General features: G+C 33.9%; 1 protein-coding gene across 1 annotated transcript; it reads right to left on the bottom strand.

Annotated features, from left to right (window-relative positions):
* Window positions 1-865: 865 nt before the first annotated feature.
* LOC131633599 (uncharacterized protein At3g06530-like) lies at window positions 866-18,064 on the bottom strand. The gene is made up of 39 exons (XM_058904301.1): window positions 17,747-18,064; window positions 17,435-17,648; window positions 17,253-17,348; window positions 17,031-17,148; window positions 16,772-16,945; window positions 15,542-15,712; window positions 15,377-15,432; window positions 15,178-15,267; window positions 14,942-15,090; window positions 14,313-14,395; window positions 14,099-14,227; window positions 13,903-13,977; window positions 12,835-13,003; window positions 11,511-11,650; window positions 11,276-11,368; window positions 10,671-10,854; window positions 10,336-10,430; window positions 10,091-10,243; window positions 9,591-9,732; window positions 9,235-9,368; window positions 8,940-9,021; window positions 8,693-8,855; window positions 8,141-8,216; window positions 7,795-7,956; window positions 7,639-7,704; window positions 7,449-7,553; window positions 7,183-7,272; window positions 6,194-6,411; window positions 5,911-6,109; window positions 5,618-5,800; window positions 5,350-5,445; window positions 5,180-5,247; window positions 4,756-5,098; window positions 3,991-4,206; window positions 3,021-3,683; window positions 2,529-2,932; window positions 1,937-2,192; window positions 1,487-1,660; window positions 866-1,227 (listed from the first exon to the last, which is right to left on the bottom strand). The coding sequence occupies exons 1-39, from the start codon at window positions 17,904-17,906 to the stop codon at window positions 997-999; spliced, it is 6,420 nt and encodes a 2,139-aa protein (XP_058760284.1). The 5' UTR covers window positions 17,907-18,064; the 3' UTR covers window positions 866-996.
* Window positions 18,065-19,810: the final 1,746 nt, after the last annotated feature.

Genomic DNA, 19,810 nt, shown 5'->3' with positions numbered 1-19,810 from the left:
AGGTATGCAAGGTCCTTATTGCTCTACATATTCTATAAATCAGGTATATAATCATATTTTCTTTACAAAAATCAGACTGAATTTATATTCTCATCTTGCATTTGTGTATTTCAAATGTGCAAATCTCCCACTTCAGTTTAGGATTTTCGGGGACATACTTCTCGTTGATCTAAAATTCAAATTGAATACTCTCCTATGATATACAGAAAATCAGAGAGTTGTCAAGTTCGAGTATCATTCACCATCCATTTACAACGAAGGGAATATATGATACACTATTTTTGAATTGAAGACGAATGATAGTTTGAAGGTAATGTGAAGTACCTTTTATCGTTACTCAACAAAGTGTCAGATTAAGTAGATGCGATGATTCAAAGATAAGTCAAAAATATTATTAAGATGTTGAATCATCCTGAACCATTTGTTTGTAATAACATATGTTAAATTTATGTAAAACCATTTGTTTGTAATAATATGTTATGTCAAATTTATGTAATGTTTACTCGTAGTATTTATTTTAATGTTAATTTATATTAGTTTTCCTCTATATCATTGTTCTATCCTGTAACTCTTATTACTCTTCTGAACTAAGCATATATCAAATTAGTACCTCTTAAAAAGCTCACTAATGAACTAAGGAGAGTTATGGAGATGCATCTATTAATCAACCCTTTGTATATACATCTCCAAACACTAGGAGTATTAAAGACATTTTACCCTGGTGTGGTTGAATATACGGAGGTGAAAATAGCAACTCCGAAGAAATATATGATTTTTTTTTTAATTTAACACATTAATCATTTTAATTTGTTTTTAATACTACTTTTTAAAAGCATTCATAATTTTAAGGATTAAAATTGCAAAAGAAAATAATTGAACTTAACTTTTATAAGTAAAAAAATGGCACATTTCGATTTCCTTATATTCGATTACACATCTCTAGCTCACACTCATCAGATCACGATACCATGAACACTACCTTCCTAATCTATAAGATCATAGGTATTGTCGAAGGCTCTCCCCACTCATAGACTCCATTTCCTGTAGAATTTCTTGAGCAAGAGATTTAACTGAAAGCTCCACATCCTCAAGAAGTTCACCAAGGAACGGGATTGTTTCCGCTAATAATACTAAATATTCTTCTTTCAAGTTATCTACGAAATGTTTAATAATTCTCAGGCCCAGTATTCTAGTTCGCGTCTTCTCACTACGTGTCTGCATCAAAACCTGCAAAATAACCAAAAAACAAAAGACAAATATTCAGCTGCCAGAGAATGTGGATAACTTGAAATGATTACTTTAATTTTACTCAAAGTACCAGAAAAAGTAGTATTTTCAACTTAGATGAAGTACAAGATACTTTATTTTCATTTTACTATCTTAGATGAAATAAAAGATACTTTATCCTGGTATATTGTTAATAGTATTATATACACAACACCGCATCAATTGAGATTACACCAAAAATAGAAATAACTAAGGATACCTCGTGGTTCAGAGGTTTCCACAAAAGGTCGGAACCAGCTGTGACAGCCATTTGGCCGATGCACAAGACAAGTAGGTCATCAAATTCCTTCACGCTAGGTATACTCGGGCTGTTGTCATCTAGTGATGCTGGTGGATCTAGGACAAGTTGAGAGACGATAGGTTTTAACAACCTCTGCAAGAAGCATCATAGGAAAGTCAGATTATGACAAACAAAATCACTGCAAAAGGAGGCTTAATGTCTAAAATAAATATTTTACTTAATTATAATGTAGATAAGATAGTGAAGATAACATGCAAATTAATGTCAGATGCAATGGAAAATTTCACAAACAAAGATGCTGAAAAATCTTAAAATGGAAGGTTAGGTTCAAGCTAACAAAAAAAACATCTGCATAAAATTTTTCATGACAACTCCATACTGAATAAATAGTGTAAAAAATATACTAACCTGGAAACTTAAGGACTCAAGAAACTTCGAGCTCCCAGTGTCATAGAGGAAACACTTGTGTAAGGATGACAGGACTAGTGTCCTGAGATGCCATCCCTTGATAGATAAGCTACTTGTTTCTTTTACATCACCATCATCCATAATCTTAGCCTTCTTTTTCTTCCGACTCAGACTAGGCACATTAGAGTCTCCGCCGTCGCCGAGATGATGAACACAGCTACCAAGTAGGAATTTGAAGTAAGGAACAAACAATGACCTAGAAATAAGAAAAGGATGTCATTTGATAATTACTTCAAATAAAAACAAATCATAACTTATTATATACTCATGTCAAAACTTTCAATATAATACTGTAAACATATTGTAAAGAGTATACCTGCCTGGACAAACTTATTGTAAACTTTCAATATTGTAAACTTTTTATGTAGTTCACTTGAATACACTAGTTTATAAATCTTCTGCCAATAATGAAAAACTTACCAAAGAAAATCTAGAGATACATGGACAAAGTGTCCTTTAACTTTCATAACCACGTAAAGCACTTATTACAAATAACATCTAAGGAATATAGAGAAATTAGGCAGTGACTTACCGATGGTTCTCAGCAAGCTTATTTACCATGCCATAAAAAGATATGGCCCTATCCATGCTTCCTGCCGATGCAGTTTCATCCACTACAGATTCTGCCCATTCAATACTCTTTACAAAAAGAGGCTTGAACATGCTCTCAGTAAGTTTTAGGGTCAGCGCAAGCATAGCATTCATCACAACTTTTTCCACTATATCGATGTTTTGAACTGAATGGGGACTTTGACGGCGAAGATCAAGAGCAACCAAGCAAAAGTCAAAAATCTTTCCATGGAATGCCACGATAGATGATCTGTCCATTGTACCAATAAATGTTGCCAACATATCAAACACAACTGTTAAGCTTTTATCCCCAGCTTCAACAGCAGCAGGATATAGTTTTAACAATGGCGGCAAGGCAAGGCGTACCTGTAATAAAGTGATGTTCAGTCAGAAAAACAGACAATCATTTCATACTAGCACAGCCAAACAATACTTATGTTATAGCAAGCCTTACTGGAATTTTTCCAGCAAGAAGCTTCCGTAATCCATGAGCTCGGGATTCCACTTTGGGATACATTCCTGAGACATATTCGGGATGAAGCACCAGAAGCTCCATGATATTTGTGAGATATGGATTTAGGAATCCACCAAGCTTGTCCACAACTGCCTCCAAAGTAACAAGAACAGAAATAAAATGGGGTTCATTTGAGACTGATAAAACATCATTAGTTTTTGGTTTCAAATCCTGACTAGACGGCACAATACGAAAGGACTTCATCACATTGTCCATAATTTGAGGAAGTTCAGTCAATGCTTTAGGACCAAGAACATTGATCAACGCAGCAGATGTTCTAAGGCAGCTAGAAGTCACGGCCAAGTTATGAGATGTAATACATTTTGTAATAGATCCAAGGCATACACCAAAGATGGAACTATTCGAAGGAAACCTTTCTGTAAGAACTTCCAACGCTGAAACTGCTGCTACTTTCAAAGATGTATTTGATGAATCATCAAGTACTTGAAGAATTTCTAAACACATTTTATCGAGTGACTCTTGAGAACTTTCATCCATATGAAGCCAAGGAAAACTTGACCTTGACCTTGAACCTTTGTTGTCTTTAAGAGCTACGCTGAGTTTTTCGTGATTTCTTGCAGCATCACATAACAGCCCAAGAGCCTGGAGCACAAGTCATGCAGTATCAGATAACATAATAGTTGTCAATGTATTCACACTCAATATGTTCACCTGATGACAAACTAACAAAAATATAACTTTTGCTAGATGTAGTAGAAACATGGCATATGTAAACCATGTGAATAATGAGTCTCTTATTACAAATCCTCAAATGAAAATACAATATACGTTTAAGGGAATATCCCAAATCCAATGTCCTGATCTCAAAAACTTGGAGAATAAAAACAAACAAATTATGATCCACATATTAGATCATAGTCATGAAATAATCTAATAAAAAAAAGCGTACCTTTTTTCCAACATTTTTATCTGAATGGTGGAGCAACTTCATTACGCTCTTAAAATATACCGAAGGTATCATGACCATTGTTATACTCCTCACAAGAGCACGCATAGTTTCCTTCAACTCTTTCCTCATAATGACTGGGAAATTCAGTTGCTTTTTTCTTGCATCTACAAGATGCAAGAGGAAAACAACATGTTCCATAAGCCCACCAAGTGCTGTCTGCAATATTGACAGCCCATCACATATCACATATAATTTGAATATGAATATGAATCTTTGGCTGGAATAAACAGAACTGTTTAAAGACTAATCAAGGGATAGAACATCAAATAAAAGCATGCAAGACCAGTGATATCACACACAGAAACCAAAAAGAGCATCTTCGAATGAAAAATAGTTAAAATACAAAGCAAAATCAATATATTTGTTGAAAAATAGTTAAAATAAAAAGCAAAATCAATATATTTGTTAGCCAGAGATTTGAACCTCAATATACTGAAGAAATTTCTGATTAACTGAAAGCTAACAATTTCACCATACAATACATCACATAAATTCCTCGACTAAGAGATATCAATTTCTAAACTATGTCTATGAGATATGATATTATGTCTGTTACTACCATTGCTATACAATTCAACATTCGACACTGGTGCTGTTCAAAAATCATTATATAAACTGTCATCAGGACGTTGCCCGATAGAATTGAACAAAGTGAGATATTAAAAGGCATAAACTTTGTCGCATCATTTGTGATATGGATTATACCTGAATGACAACTGTATCTTCCCCTGATTTTAGTTTGAATAGCAATTCAGGATCTTGCAATTTTTGCAAAGAAAATTGCATTGCCAAAAACAACTCCAGAAACATTGACCGGTCAACATTTATATTTCCTCTATGTTCAAGGATAATAACTAAAGATGGAAGCCAAGTCATAGTTGTAAACTGCTCACAAATCTGCACTGCTAATTTATATTCCCACTCTTTCGTACAAAATGTTAAAGCATTTGGCGTCTGAATATTGAGAAAATGGCTGGCTTTCCTTGAAACCAGTGAAGAGAACAGCAAGATAAGCAATGAGGCCAAGCTTTTACCCTCTCCCAAAGTTCTGCAAAACATTCACCCATATAAGATGCAGATCACAAACCAATGGATAATTACAATATTAGGATCATGATTTAGAAAGTACCGTAGGAGATGTAAAACAATGGATAGCCTTCTGTGCTCAACTATTTCAGGAAATATATCTATGAAAACCTGAAGGATGAAAAAAATATTACAAGATTGATCGACTCAGAGTTACTTCCAATCATGAGGGAGAGATATAAAGGCTCAAGAGTATTGTCATGAAATACCAACCTTCAGTAATTTCTCCACATCATCTGTCTTAGACAGCCAACAAGGAACAATTGCAGATATGAGATCCTCAAAAACATGCTTTGAATGACTGTCAATCTACATAGAAATGGTGAAGCGGGGTTATTTGGAATATTGGACCCATACCCTCAAAAATTTGCAAGCAAAAGATTACAATAGTCGGAAGATTTAATACGGTTTAATCATGGAAATCAAGGATTGAAGAAAAAAAGCAGGGACCCAAATGAAGGGGAAGCCAACATTTACAGACCTGTGTAACAGCTGATTCACCAATAACCGGAAGAATATCAAGTATATGCTCGAAGACTTTTTCTGGTAAGACTTTAATAACAGCAGAAAGCAGAGAAAATATATGGTTGCGCGTGACTAAAACATTGGTAGTCCGGGCACACTCTATCAGTAGAGTAATGCTAATCTCATTCGTCATTTTTTCCTGTCATGAGTAATGAAAAGTAATAAAAGGAAGCAGAAAAATTAGCGAAGAGGTAGTTTCAATTTTCTATTATCATATAAATATTCAAGTTTCACCATAAGAAAACATACATTTAGCGCAGCTATGCTTTTAAGAGACATGATTATATCCTCCAGGATAATCAATAGAGTCTGTTGAATATGATTTACGGATTCAGAAGGACTTGATGATGGTTGGCTTGATCCTTCCTCAAGGGAAAGAATACCATTTACCCATTTTTCTGAAAATACCTTGCTAAGAAGTTTAAATAAGGGGTCTAAAAGAATATGCCTGCAAGAATCAACTACAAATTTAGCACAACGAAATTATTTGTCCAATTTTCCAGTCACGGTACTAGGATAATAATAAAATCACCTGTTTGTTATGTCTTTCTTCAGTAACAAAACGTCAAGAAGGGAACTAAGAAGGTAGACCGGATCATCTATTTTGCATATGTCATTGGAGGGAGATTCTGCTTCTTGATCTGTTGTCAATTTCTGTCTCTTTTTTGCCTTTTCATCTGCTGACCTAACTATGCCACATTTTGGTGCAAGTATGAGATCAAGTATGTGGCCAACAGTTGAGAAATCTATCTGCAATTCCATAAAAACCACAAATTATTCTCAGTTTAATTTTCCCTTTTTTAAATGGAAGCTGGAGAAAAACACCTACTGCAATAAACAGAAACATAGTACCCAAAAAAAACATAATGCAACCAACTCATTGACCAAAAATATAATGGCCAAGTGAAATCAAACTCGGAATTTAAATTTAAAATTTACACAAGAAAACATCCATCTTAATATTTCATTAAAAAAAATAGTAGTCAGCATTTGACACAAGGTATGATATAACACTGTTTATCACATTTAAAATATAATATCATAAATTAATTAATTATATAAATTCAACTATTCATACTTCATACAAAGAAAAACAGGCATTGACCAAAATGAAAACTAATATAATCCCATGATAGCATGGCTATATATAAGATCTACCAATTTCACTGGATTTATAGTTCTCAACATAAACAGGTCATTGTCAACCAAAGAATAATGGTGTTTCACATTTCATGTAAATATTCAGTTCTTTATCTTACTCATTCTTCAAACAAATAGAGATTTCCTCTTCAAAAACATATTCAGAACTCAAAGTCACCATAGTAAATTGATTTGTCTATATAGCAGTACTCAGTACAATTGGTGATAATTATTTACTACTGGATAGTCTTGGATGTCTCTGTTTTAGGATGCAATGAACCAGAGAAATACAAAACAGAAACCAAAATGAAAAACAAGCAAAAGAGCCTTAATAAGACAAGACATGTTTGATGAAAAAATAACCAAAAGCAAGAAACTCACGTCTATGCGCATTAAAGCCTCTTTAGTTGCACTTTGTATATCACCGTTAGCACTACGGCACAAAAAAACAAGTGCACGAAATAAATCCTCCTGACATACAAGAAAAAGACAATAGTTTAGGTCATAGTAGGGACTAGATTGGTAATGATGTTTTTCATTTAATCAATAAGAAAACTATCAGTGCATCACACCAAGAAAATGTACATGTCTGTTTATCATGAATGACAACAGACTCGAGAAATAAATAATTGCATTGCTAACAAGACCTTCACTTTATTCTGCAACCCTGTGTAGAATTGACTATTAAGTTTGTTCAAGACAGAGATACAAGGCTCTATATAGGCAGGGTCATCTGAGGTCACGTCATCCAACTGAAAAGGCAATGACCAAGGTCAGTAAATTCACAATGACAAGCAAGGGCAGGACATACAAAAAACATGTATCTTGATTTCTTACCTGCAAAGTTTTCAGTAAAGGATCTTGAAGATCATCTCCACCTGAGGGAGATGACATAACACAGCTCTACACACACACACAAAAAAAGAGAATTAGCTCACCAATCCTCAGATTGAAGGTTTCAACAGCTAAAACTTAATATTAGAATACACACACCTCCAACAAAAGGCACATTATCTGAGTTCTGGTGTTTGAAATTTTCTGGCTTGATTTGCTGCGGTCATCATAGTATTGCTCCATAAAACGAGACAACACTGGCGCAATATTAGGATGCATAATAGCATACCCAACTCCCTTGAGCAAGGAGAGAATCATTAACTGCCAGAAAAATCAATATTCAAAAATAAGTTACTGTCTTACAATATTTGCTTTGCATAACAACCCACACACAACATTGTTAAATCTGGAAATAAAACAAGAAGCTTTAATCTATATCACTATTACCACAATTAAAATCATATGAAGAGAAACAAAGAAGAGAGCTAATGTGAAGACATCAAACCTTCCCGTAGTTGGAGAATTTCAGAGCAGAACCCAAAATGAACTCAAGTATTCTTTGTTTTGTGGGCTGGTCAAACCTGTCCAGAAATAAAGCAGGAAAAGAACTAGGAAGTAAATACAAATGAATACTCTTTCTGGATGAAGATAATGAACAACCCTGCTAGAAAGACAAAAAAGTACCAACAGGCAACATAGAGAAAGATAGCAAATGACACATCACATAAATCTGCATCAACTAATTTAGAGTCAACAGAATATCCCTAAAACCTAAGCTATCCCATTTTAGCAATGCGGAGCAACAGTTCAAACGCTTGTAAAAGGACGGGCCACACAATCAATCCCAACATTTTATACATTATATGGAAGTAAGATATACACAATATATCCAAATTCCCCTCTACACATTTGAAAGGTCTGGAAACTTTCAATAACAGAAGCAGGAAACATGGAAATGGATGTGATAAGCAGCTAAGTCAATTAATATATACCAAATAGTTGTGTGGTGATAAAAGAGTAGCCTTCAAAAGATAATAGTTGAAGTAACATTATATACCTGTTTTCCATATTTTGAGGTACTAAGATATTATGACAGGACGAACCCAGTGTGGATGCGAACAATGATGGAAGAAACTTCTTGTCTGATAATATAAGTGTTTTTTGCTGATCCAACAGCAATAGAAGTTCACCCAGAAAATGGAACCATGTAGCATTGTTCCCTGTTGTTACAAGTTTAGGTACTTCTATAGGTAAAAATAATTAGGCTTAAAGGGTTAAATACAAATAATCTGACAATGAAGTACCGTTTTTCTTGCCAGAACGTTCAATGCGACACCACAAGGCACGCAACTCATCAATACATTTCATAGAAGCAACCCTTACAGTCTGCAAAGAATTTCAAAAGATGCAAATATATCATTTGAGCCAACACATTTCCTCAAATCAAGATAACATCCAACATATGATTAAGCAGCATAAGCAATAAAAAACAAAAAACAAAAAAACAATCTGTCCACAAACATATATATGCAGTGCAGTGAACAGATAAGGAAAACATTATACACACAAAATCAGTAGGTAAAGCTGACAGAGTCATACCTGATCATCACCAGCCAATGGAACAAGAATAGAAGGAAATTCAGCCAAAAGTTCAGTATGCCATTTATCTTGTGACAGACTACATAGAAATGCATAGCACTGAAGATTTTCAACCTGAACTGCAGCAGGAACACCTGTACAACAAAAGATCGAACAAAGAATCAAGATAATATGCTCTGCTTCAGACCCATAAAATGTTAAATATAGACCACCGGCATAAAGATTATGTGACATGTTGACATTGAGAAAGGAACTGAATATTCTACCTTAAAAGAATGAATTTCTAAGTACAAGCAACACAGTGTTGTCCATTTAAGATAGAGTACATCAAGCAACAGGGAAACTGTGGAGTGTACCTTCATCTGTGAAAGACTTAGATAATAGGCGGGCAGGTGATACACTGCACTGTTCAGCTAAGAAATCGAGGTGTTTACGGAATGCATGTTTTAACTTTGAGGAAGCAAAAAATACAAACAGATCCTTTATCTTGCTATCATCCTGCATATTACAAAAGGTTCGTTCGTCAAACCAGGCAACCAACAGAGAGCAGTGGGAGGATAATAACAGTTGAATAATCAAAGAGGATGTATAAGAAAGAAATTTCTTAATGCTCGAGTTATTTACACTCACAGTTGATCCTCTTGTCTATTTAGACACTTTTAGTAATAAACATAAATTACATTTACAAGGAAGCTAATGATATTGCTACTTCCTATGTGCATTATGATATCACATGACTATGTACATAAATATATTTGCTACAACTCCAATACTAACATTAATTCCAAAAGAAGGAAACCTACTTAATAAGACAAAATTGAATATAGGCTTAAGAAAAATAGAAGGAACTACTAACCAGCTGATTGCCTGAAGATTCTGCTGACATTAGTGCTGAGATCAGCCTCCAAAATATGCAAACCATAATTTTTGCATTTAAAGGTCTGAGGTTGGCATACGAAAGATGTTCACAGAAATAACGACAGTCCCGGTCTAACTTTTCAGAATCGAACTGCAAACAATTCCGCAGCAAACAAAAAAAGTTAGTAATCACAAGAAAAAACAAGATAAATAAAAGCAAGTGTGAGAGTAAACCCCTCATACCTCCTCATCCAAAAGAACATCAGCATTCACTAAGTATTCCAACTCAGCCTTCAGAATAGGAAACACGCTTTTAAACAGTGCAGGAAAGCCATCACCTTCGATTGAAAAAGAAAGTAATATTCATCATTCTCTAAACCAATTTTTGAATATTTGGACAAATTTAATACACAAAAACGGGAACTGCAAGTCTGCAACTTGAGAGATAAGATATACTACTCTAAATAAGCACTTCTGAATTGCTTCTAAATATAGCACTCTAATATTTATTTGTGTTGTTAAGTAATATTTTCAGGAAGAAGAAAAAGGGGATTCAAAATATCAAAAGGAAAACTAACCTTCTGGGTTTCTCAGCAGAAGAGACTGCAATAGAACAGAAAAGAAGAGTGTCTTTGACAATTCTGAATCATTGCAGCTTTCAACAAACCAGGCAATATTATCTTCAGGGTGGACCATGAAATTGCTAGCCAAGTTATTGATAACCTTCAAGTTAATAGAAGGTAAACTTCCAGGTACCGGAGTCTGCAATTGAACTTTCTGAATTAGTAAAGTGGAAGGTGATTGACGACTGGTTGTAATTAACTATTTAGAAGTTTGATGAAGCCAAAATATGTCCATGAGAAAACCCCCAAGCGCTACACATATTATCAGTAAAACAACAAGATACTCATGTACTAGACAGGGTCCTATTTGGCCATCCTTACAGTCAAACTTAAAAGTGATGTCAAGATAAAAATTTGAACATTCAATTTTTGAAGTTGCTTTTCCAAGTCAATGGGACTTTGTGACCGATTCTATATCCTTAGTTCACCTTGGTCAATTCTATGTCTCATCTTGAGTTTGACAAACTTGCCTTTTTGAACAACACTTTGGTTTTAACAATATAAAAGTATACATTTAAATACAAAAATATTGGCAAATCAAATCCTATGTAGTTATGTACCGTTTCTTCAGAGCTAGACACAGCAACATTCTGATAAAGTGGCCAGTTAAATTTGTTGACTAGTACAAGAGCTTTTAAATTCAAGCCCTGTGTCTGCAACAAGAAAGATAAGTAATCGTCAGATGATAATCAGCAAGACAATGCAGACATCTGAATGCAACAATGAAGTAAGAATATGCAAAGTCGGGAATATTCTATTTAAAAAATAAATGTTAAATTTGAAGTCCAGTCCAACCTGTGGCATAGCAAGGAGTAATGGAAAAATCATGGCAGCAATGTTTTTCAAGTAATCAGAATGGTCAGGGAAATATGATATGGCTTTCTTTAAACAGGTGACAGCAACTTCTCCAGTTAGACTAACATTATCGGTTGAACCTGCGTAAGAGAATTTGAAAAACAAATCAACAATTGTATGCCAGGCAGACCCAATATTTATCCCTAAGCCAAATTCTAAAACGAGGCGCTTTTACACAAAGTAATTACAAAAATTGCAAATTATAAGAGTTGTAGCAAAAAAAATAAATGTTTTGCTCCTAATACATGTCAATTTATTAGTAACTTGTGCTTTTTTTGGCAAATATTAACAAATAAACTCAGGGGCAGAAAGCAAGAGCTTTACTAGTCTAGGCCTCCACGGGGCTAGATGAGTTGTCATTCAATAAACTACTACTACTAAAAGAAACAAAGGCGAAACTGCTAGTTTAAAGAATTTCAAAACAGACATCTTTTGGAACTAACTGTGAACTCATCCAAAGGTGTAATGTAACTGTAAATTTACTTCACAGTAAACAAACTATGTGCAGTATTTCAGTGAGGACAATTATAGACCAACGTCAGTCCCACTACTTTCTCCCCAGCACTGTTTTGACGAGTTAGAGCTCCTATCCCACTCACTCTTGCTCACCAAGTCTTTCTCTCTTCCATTCTAATGAAGGTACTACCTCTCTTATAATTATAATTAACTATAAAACCTACAACTATAAAATCTTAGATGGGTAAAAAGCTAGTTAAAAAACAGATTATCTCAGCAAAATACAAATGGAAATGTATGGGTTGAAGGCCATTTATTCATAGTAAAAATAAAATACAAGCATATCTGGATAGAAAATAAATAAAACTGGACGATCAGTCATCCATCAAAAATATCTAAGCTCAGATGAACTAATCAATCTCTCTGTATAATAGAAAGACAGATTAGCATATTCTGAACATTTAGATAAGCATGATGGACACTTTAACTCTTATTTAATGCTTTGGAAGGCCAAATCTATGTTCCCTGCACACGAGTTGCCCACACCAATTAACAGTTATCATCCAACAAGACTACATTCAGAGAAAACGATTCTTTTTCCCAGCAGTTGGTCCAAAGTCAATCAGTATGTTTACCATATCATCTCTAATACAAAATGCATGTCTTGACTTATATTATCATTAACCAGTCATCGTGTTTATTTTTGCAACACAGACAAACATGTTTATTAGTGTTTTAATGTAACATTTAAACAAAAGAGGGAGCTGAATTTCTAACAAATTATGTGTTTTTAATATGCCACACTTACCAGACAGCAGCTTGCCAACACATCTTTTTAGCACAGTTTGCAGTCTCTCAAAAAGCTTAGAAGCACCTAGTACATTTTGCAAGCCATCGACATTTAAAGCTGCTTGAACAACTGTTAGATCTTTATCATCAAGCTGTCTCAAAATGGCCTCTTGAATGTCAACAAGACCCTGATCAACAAAAAATTTAGTGTAGAACTCAAGAGTTAAAAGGTTGAGGACAAGGAATGTGGAATAGGAATCACTTATGCACTGTATAATTTGGCAAAAATTTATAACATGAGATTTCTCGGACTCATTTATTCTCATATCATGCACTGACGCACACAACTAGCAGCATCAACCCATCACAACTAACACTTTGACCAAATTATAAAGTTTGCCCCCATGTCAACTTCAAAGCAGCTCAGATTTTCATATCAAAAAAGACAAATTACAGTGTTATTTATCATAATTAAGTGAATGTTTTGAAAATAAAATGAAAATCTCAAAATTGTTGTTTCAATGTTTTTCTCAACAAAAATACTAAATTTAATTATATCAAGAATAATATTAGCTTTAATAAAGGTTCATCAGAAATTCAATTTTTTAAAATGGAACAAATGAGTCCATAATCCCCCTACCTGTAAATCATCTAATTAAGTCCTCTATTAAAATCAACTAACCCGCACCCACCAATTATGTGTAATATCTATCAATGGCCTTACAACTCCCTCTCTCAGCAACAACACATATATAAGATTACAAATATAATCATTTCAAATCATTTGAAATGGAACTCAACATATAGAAAGACATTTCCAAATAAAACCAGTTTGACAAATATACAACAGAACCTTTTCAGATAAAATATAATCAAAAATAGGCAATAACATTTAATCAACAGGCCACAATGATCAGAGGTTTTTCGTAAAATATTGGTAATTAACCATATTGAGCATAAAATTTGAATTTTTCAACTCCAAGGATAAATGTCAAGGATGTTCTTAAACAAATGTTACACATGAAAATATAAATGAATGATATAGTTTTAGGAGGAGAGGGTAAGAGTAACAGCAGGGCATAGATACCTCTGAAACAAATGCCTCGTTCTTCAAGATGCCAGAAGAATTTATATCACGCAGTGTAGTTCGTCTAACATCAGCCTATACCACATCAAATAAGAATGAAGCTCATAAATACTAACAGAAAATTGAGGACCACTCACACTTCAGGATTATAGACAGTGAAATACAATAGAAAGTTAATGGGTGGTACAGGTACTACCTTTGGATGATACAAGGCAAACCAAACTTTAGACTCTGAGATATCAGAAGATGAATCCAAATTACCATCCAACATCTTACATAAAATCTTATACAGTGAATCATCTTTCTTTGAATGTGATTTGTTATTCTGTTGAAATTGAACAAGCTGAGTTCAGACCATAAGACTTTTGTATAATTGCTAACAAAGAAAAGCATAAAAAATTTCAGCATACCTGAAGGAAATGATTAACTGCTCCACGGAGTTCAGACGGATACTTTGTATTAACAATTATCAGAATCTTTTTTGCCCATCCAGCTAATTGACATTTGAAAAACAACAAAGTTGTGAGGACAATAAGCTAGGCATCATATCATAATTGAATAATTGACTAGACTGCAACTATTGTATTAGCTAGTTTAGTCATTAAGCCAAGAGCTGAGCCGGGTACAAGCTACTCCCTCCGTCTCATAAAAAGTGTCTCATTTGCACCTTTTTTCTGTCTCAAAATAATTGTCCATTCCATTTACAATACCAATGCAATATTTATTACTATTTCTCCACTACCACATCCCTATTTATTAACTTTCACTTTATCCAACCACTCTATCAACTACAATTAATAAGGATATTGTAGTAAATGATATTAGTTTTATGATTAAAACCAACACATCTAATCATTTTCTTAAGAACCGTGCATTGCTCAAATAGGACACTATTTATGAGTCGGAGGGAGTAATTTAGTGGTTAGTTACAGCAGTTACAACTATTGGTGATAGAATACATAAATTAATTTCCATTCATATTAAACTTTCTCACATTCTAGAATTCTCTGAAATCTTAATTCAGAATCATAATGCATACCTGACATCAAAGATATTGAGTCGTCAACTTTTTGTGATAGCTTCACACAAACTGATAGGATTTTGGTGACCACGTGATGAACAGAATCATTTATGGGGACCTTTTCTATCAAGGACAGCAAAGCCTGCTGGCAGTATTTATCTTTAGAACTGCAAATGAATAATAATCAGCACAAAAAAGTTTTTTGATAGTATAGTATGCATAGACCGCCAGAAAGAAAATAATAGAATTTTCACCTGCAATCAATTAGGGAGTCCAATAAAACAACAAGAAACTTTTCAATGTTGAACTCCTTAGACAATTCTAATAAAACCCCTGGCAAATCCCTGGAAAAAAAAGGATTTTATAAATCATGTGTATAAATGATTGATATGCAAATGGAAACAGCCAAACCACAGGTATCATCAACAAGTTGAACAGTTTGAGGTAGACTACCTTAGTTCCTTTAAAACCTCCAAGGCCTTTATGGGAAGTATTTCAACATTTTGGGACTAGAAAAATTCAAACACAACAAAGTAAGAATAAAAGTATAACCAAGTTAAAAGTATAGACATAGCACAAGAAGAAAATAGGATGAAAAATTCTGTAACAACATGGTACCTGGACAAGATTGATTAAGGCAATAAGGGACAACCGAAACCAATGAAGATCTGTCAACTCTTTAGCCTCCTCCCGAGCAACCTCGGCAACTGAACGTATCAAACTATTCAAAAGTTTAGGAGCCAATGCAGCTTTATTGCCAAGCAAGCCAACTATCATCAATGAACTGGCCTGCAAAGTACTACAGTGCATCAGAAAGTGTCACAAAAACACAATAAAAAAGTAATATATGTGGCGTCAAGTACCAATATTTAGAATATAAAAGAAACCTTAAGATCTGAAACAGAAGATCCTGGTTGAATAATTAAGAATACAGAGAACACGCTCTTTTTAAACTAGAAATTAGAGGCCGGGTCCTACTGGTAATCAACTGGCTCAGAAAAGGTTGCTTGTTCTCTCCTCTCTTACCTCTTTTATTCCCCTTCTCACAATTCTCTCCTTATAACTTAACCTGTATTTAAATCAGTTAAACAGTTGTGCCTAACTATCCCTCCTAGCCTGCCTAAATTAGACCCTCCGAATAGTAGGTTTGCAAACATAAACTGAGTCCTAAAAGTAAAGTTTGATACATATACTATATATAATCATATTTTTTAAGTCGCACACAAAACGTATGATGCTCTTTGCGTGACGGAAGTGAAATCTTAAATAGAGATACATTTCCTTAGACGCATGTGTTTGAGAAATAGTTGGCCCGTGGTCTTTGTTTGCTGTTCGGTGCATACTCTTTTGAAGAGAGTTACCTTCTCAATTACAAACATGGGGAGCGAGTGGAGAGATCTTTAACATCAGTGAATAAGTTTTATTTCTTTTGTGATTTAAAAATAAAGAGCAACAAAGATAAATAATGTAAGAATGACCATGGATTAAATTGTACAGAAAAAATACTCAATAAACAACTATCACGCAGCCTTATCCAAATATGCAGAGGTTTGCAATTATATACTTTTGTTACATTGTTATTCCGGAGTTTGAGGACTTTAAAAATCATATAATCAACGGAAAAATCATGCAATAAATTGATCAAACAAATCACAGGTTATACATGAGCTAGTCCAAGCATATTCTAGATTAATAGAAAGTGATAACAGTGAATATATTTCTTAACATGAGAGGGAAAATGCAAGAGAATGTATTACTATTTATGATGCATAATAATATATTTAGGGGAAAATGCAAATTCATTTCACATGGTCTACACATTTCGGAGCTTGGGTACAGCCAACTAACCTTGTGATCTGAAAGCCCCTTAATGCCTGACTGAAGACCAGAGACCACAAAAGGAAGTATTCTCTTGACAATATCATCATCAACCGTCACAACAGTCCCCAAAAGTTCAATGAAAACAGCAGTACAAAAGCCAATTACATTCTTCGAAGGTTGAAACTTTTTAGATGGAGATGCCTGCAACCAAAAATGTAGTTATCTTATTATTTAACTCTCTTACACAGCTATCAAATTCACATCTAAACACTTCTATTCTACTCACGTAGTTGCATAGAACTTCTAACACGCCCTTATCACGAAGGCATTGCTGCACTATAACCATTCTAGGTGGTGGTGCACCCGAGACTTTCACACCCTCCAGAAATCCCCATGTACCATTCCTTTATAAAAATCAAAAAAAAACTTCAGAAACCATTCCAACTACAACTAGTAATCTACATCACAACCAACCAAACACAGTAACAAGCAATCATATATTTCTAACCTTATATCAAGTATCTGTACTACTCGAACAAATGCATGTGTGTCGTGGTACGGCAATGCGCACAATATCAAATCCTCATTGTTGTACACATGAATCCTGAAGCTCAAAATAAGTCACATCAAAATTTACAAAACATAACCACTTGAGAAAAAAAAAAACAAATTATCAAATAGAGTGCTCACTTGTGTCTGCGTATCAAATATTCGAGAGTTTGAAGTGCAGACGGAAGCATAAAAAATCCAGAAACAAGTTTTAAATACGAATTAATTAAGACATTAAGTTGATTATTCTGTTCTATCCCCATTAACTCTCTATCCAACTCTATACTTCTGTGACTGAACAAATCATTCTTATAATTCCTAAACCGTTCATCGTTGCTAATAAGAACCTCCAAACCTGTAACAGAAGCAAAAACTCAATTCAATACAACAATTGAAATTCATTCAACTAAGCTTATCAAAAAAGAGCAAAAGAACATTGAAAAGTGAGGTTACCTTGAAGAGCAATAGTGAAAACGGATTCAACACTAATATCAGCAGCTTCTTTAGGATCGAACAAGATAGAAGGACGAGTGAAAGGTCTTCTTAGAGGCGCGGAATCGACATGTGCAATGGATCTGATAGCTTCCAATTGAGAAGCTATGGAAGTTGCCATTACTAAGGTTTTGCAACGAACCAGTGATTGAGAGGTTAGGGTTTTGGTTTTGTTGCTTCGTCTTTTTCTTCTTCGTTTTGTTTTGCAGCAAAAATCACAAATAGAGGCAGAGGAAGAGAAGAGAACTATAATGTGCCGCAGCAGGGTTTATTTAGGGCTTTGTGTTTCTAACCGTAAACCTTAACGACGTCGTTTTATCTCACAAGTAATTTTGAACAGAAATTAAAAATAAAAAAATTAGTAATAGATCATGCCAATAATACAGACTATCTTATACAGGCTTAGACTCTTATTTAAATAAATATGAATAATTTTTTATCATCATTCATTATGTTATATTTGGTACTTTGAATTAAAATACAAATAAAATTTAATTATCTTGAAGAACTTGTGAAAATAAGACAAGATGAAAACATCTGATAAATATTATTTTCATAAGTTCTCTTAAACAAATAGTCTCCGAAATTTTTATAAGTAATTTTTATTAGCAGGATTTGAACATGAGGATACTCTTAAGATCCAAATCATCACCGGTAACTAAGCCACGTCAAATTATTAAAAGTGATTATTTTTATAAGAATTAAGTTGCTTTCTCAAAAAGAAAAATGATTAAAAAAAAAAAGGTCATCAATATTTCTTTTAATTATTTTATTTCGTTTCGGAATTAGAATTTGATGTGATGTATGTGTATGTTTTTCTCTAATATTTATAGTAAGCAACAAATTCTCAAAAACTCTCATTCAAAGATTAAGAGGGAGCATTGATCAAGGGGAGTTGACTTTGTTAGGGAGAGCAAAGATTATCAAAGTTTCAACGATTTATCATCAGAAAGTGAGAGAATGTGAAGTCAAACTTCTCCAATTATTTTGACAAAGACAACTTAATAAACAATGCTCATTAGCAAGAAATGAAAAAGAAAAAAAAAACCTCATGGTCAAAGTTTAAAGCATCAAGACTAGCTTTGGAACTTAATGATTGATCACATATTTTTGAGGTACTTGCAAATCCACTATGTTAATACTAAAGTGCTCAAAAAAGCATGTTGATCATTTTATTTAGCGCATGCATATATTTTAAAATCATTTAGGACTTGATTGAAACTTAATTTTTAGGTATGTTTCAAAATCAAGTTAGGTATTACCGGTTACACCATTTATGATAACCAGTTACATGAACGAAATTTTGGATAAATGGTTTTGCAGTGTCAGGTATAATCGGTTACACCATTTCTAATAACCGGTTACACAATACGAAATTTTTTTTGTTATACCACTTCAGGTGTAACCGATTACACGTATGTGTTAACTGGTTACCACTAAAGCTGTAATGCCCCAGACTGTTTTCGGGATGATCGACTAACCCCACAAACCAACACGGGTCAGATAGTCCTAAGGGTAAGGTTTGTAAGCTCCAATTAGTCCTAGCTAGGTTAATTAAATTTATCGATGAAGCACGATTATGATATCTTTAGATTTTAAGCATAGACAATACCAATCAATCACAGTCAGATGCTTAAATACTTATCATTTTTCTCAACATTTTGACATCAACAGAAAGATAAAAACAGAAGCAGGAAAAAATACTGAAGAAAAACATTCCATTAACCAAAAAGAATCCAAACTTCATAATAAAAGCATGTTCAAAATATATGAAAAGACAAAAAAAAAGTTTGCTTAAATCCTAAGTCCTAGGGGTTTGCTTCATAACATCTTGTTTTCTCACCAGAGACTTCAACTAAACATCCATCTCTTCTTCTTTCATAGTCGCGTCATCTTGAATTCTAGCAACAAACACCAATATAACTTATAATCTTTCTTTCATCTGACAAGACGAGGTTACAAAATTAAACGACAAATATTTCAGCTTCTGTAGAACTTAGACCACATAGGTTGTAAGAAAATCCC

This window comes from Vicia villosa, unplaced genomic scaffold, assembly GCF_029867415.1.
Source record: "Vicia villosa cultivar HV-30 ecotype Madison, WI unplaced genomic scaffold, Vvil1.0 ctg.001147F_1_1_1, whole genome shotgun sequence".
Taxonomy (NCBI): Eukaryota; Viridiplantae; Streptophyta; class Magnoliopsida; order Fabales; family Fabaceae; genus Vicia; species Vicia villosa.
Note: the sequence above shows the minus strand (reverse complement) of the source record. Positions and strands in the feature narration are given on the sequence as shown.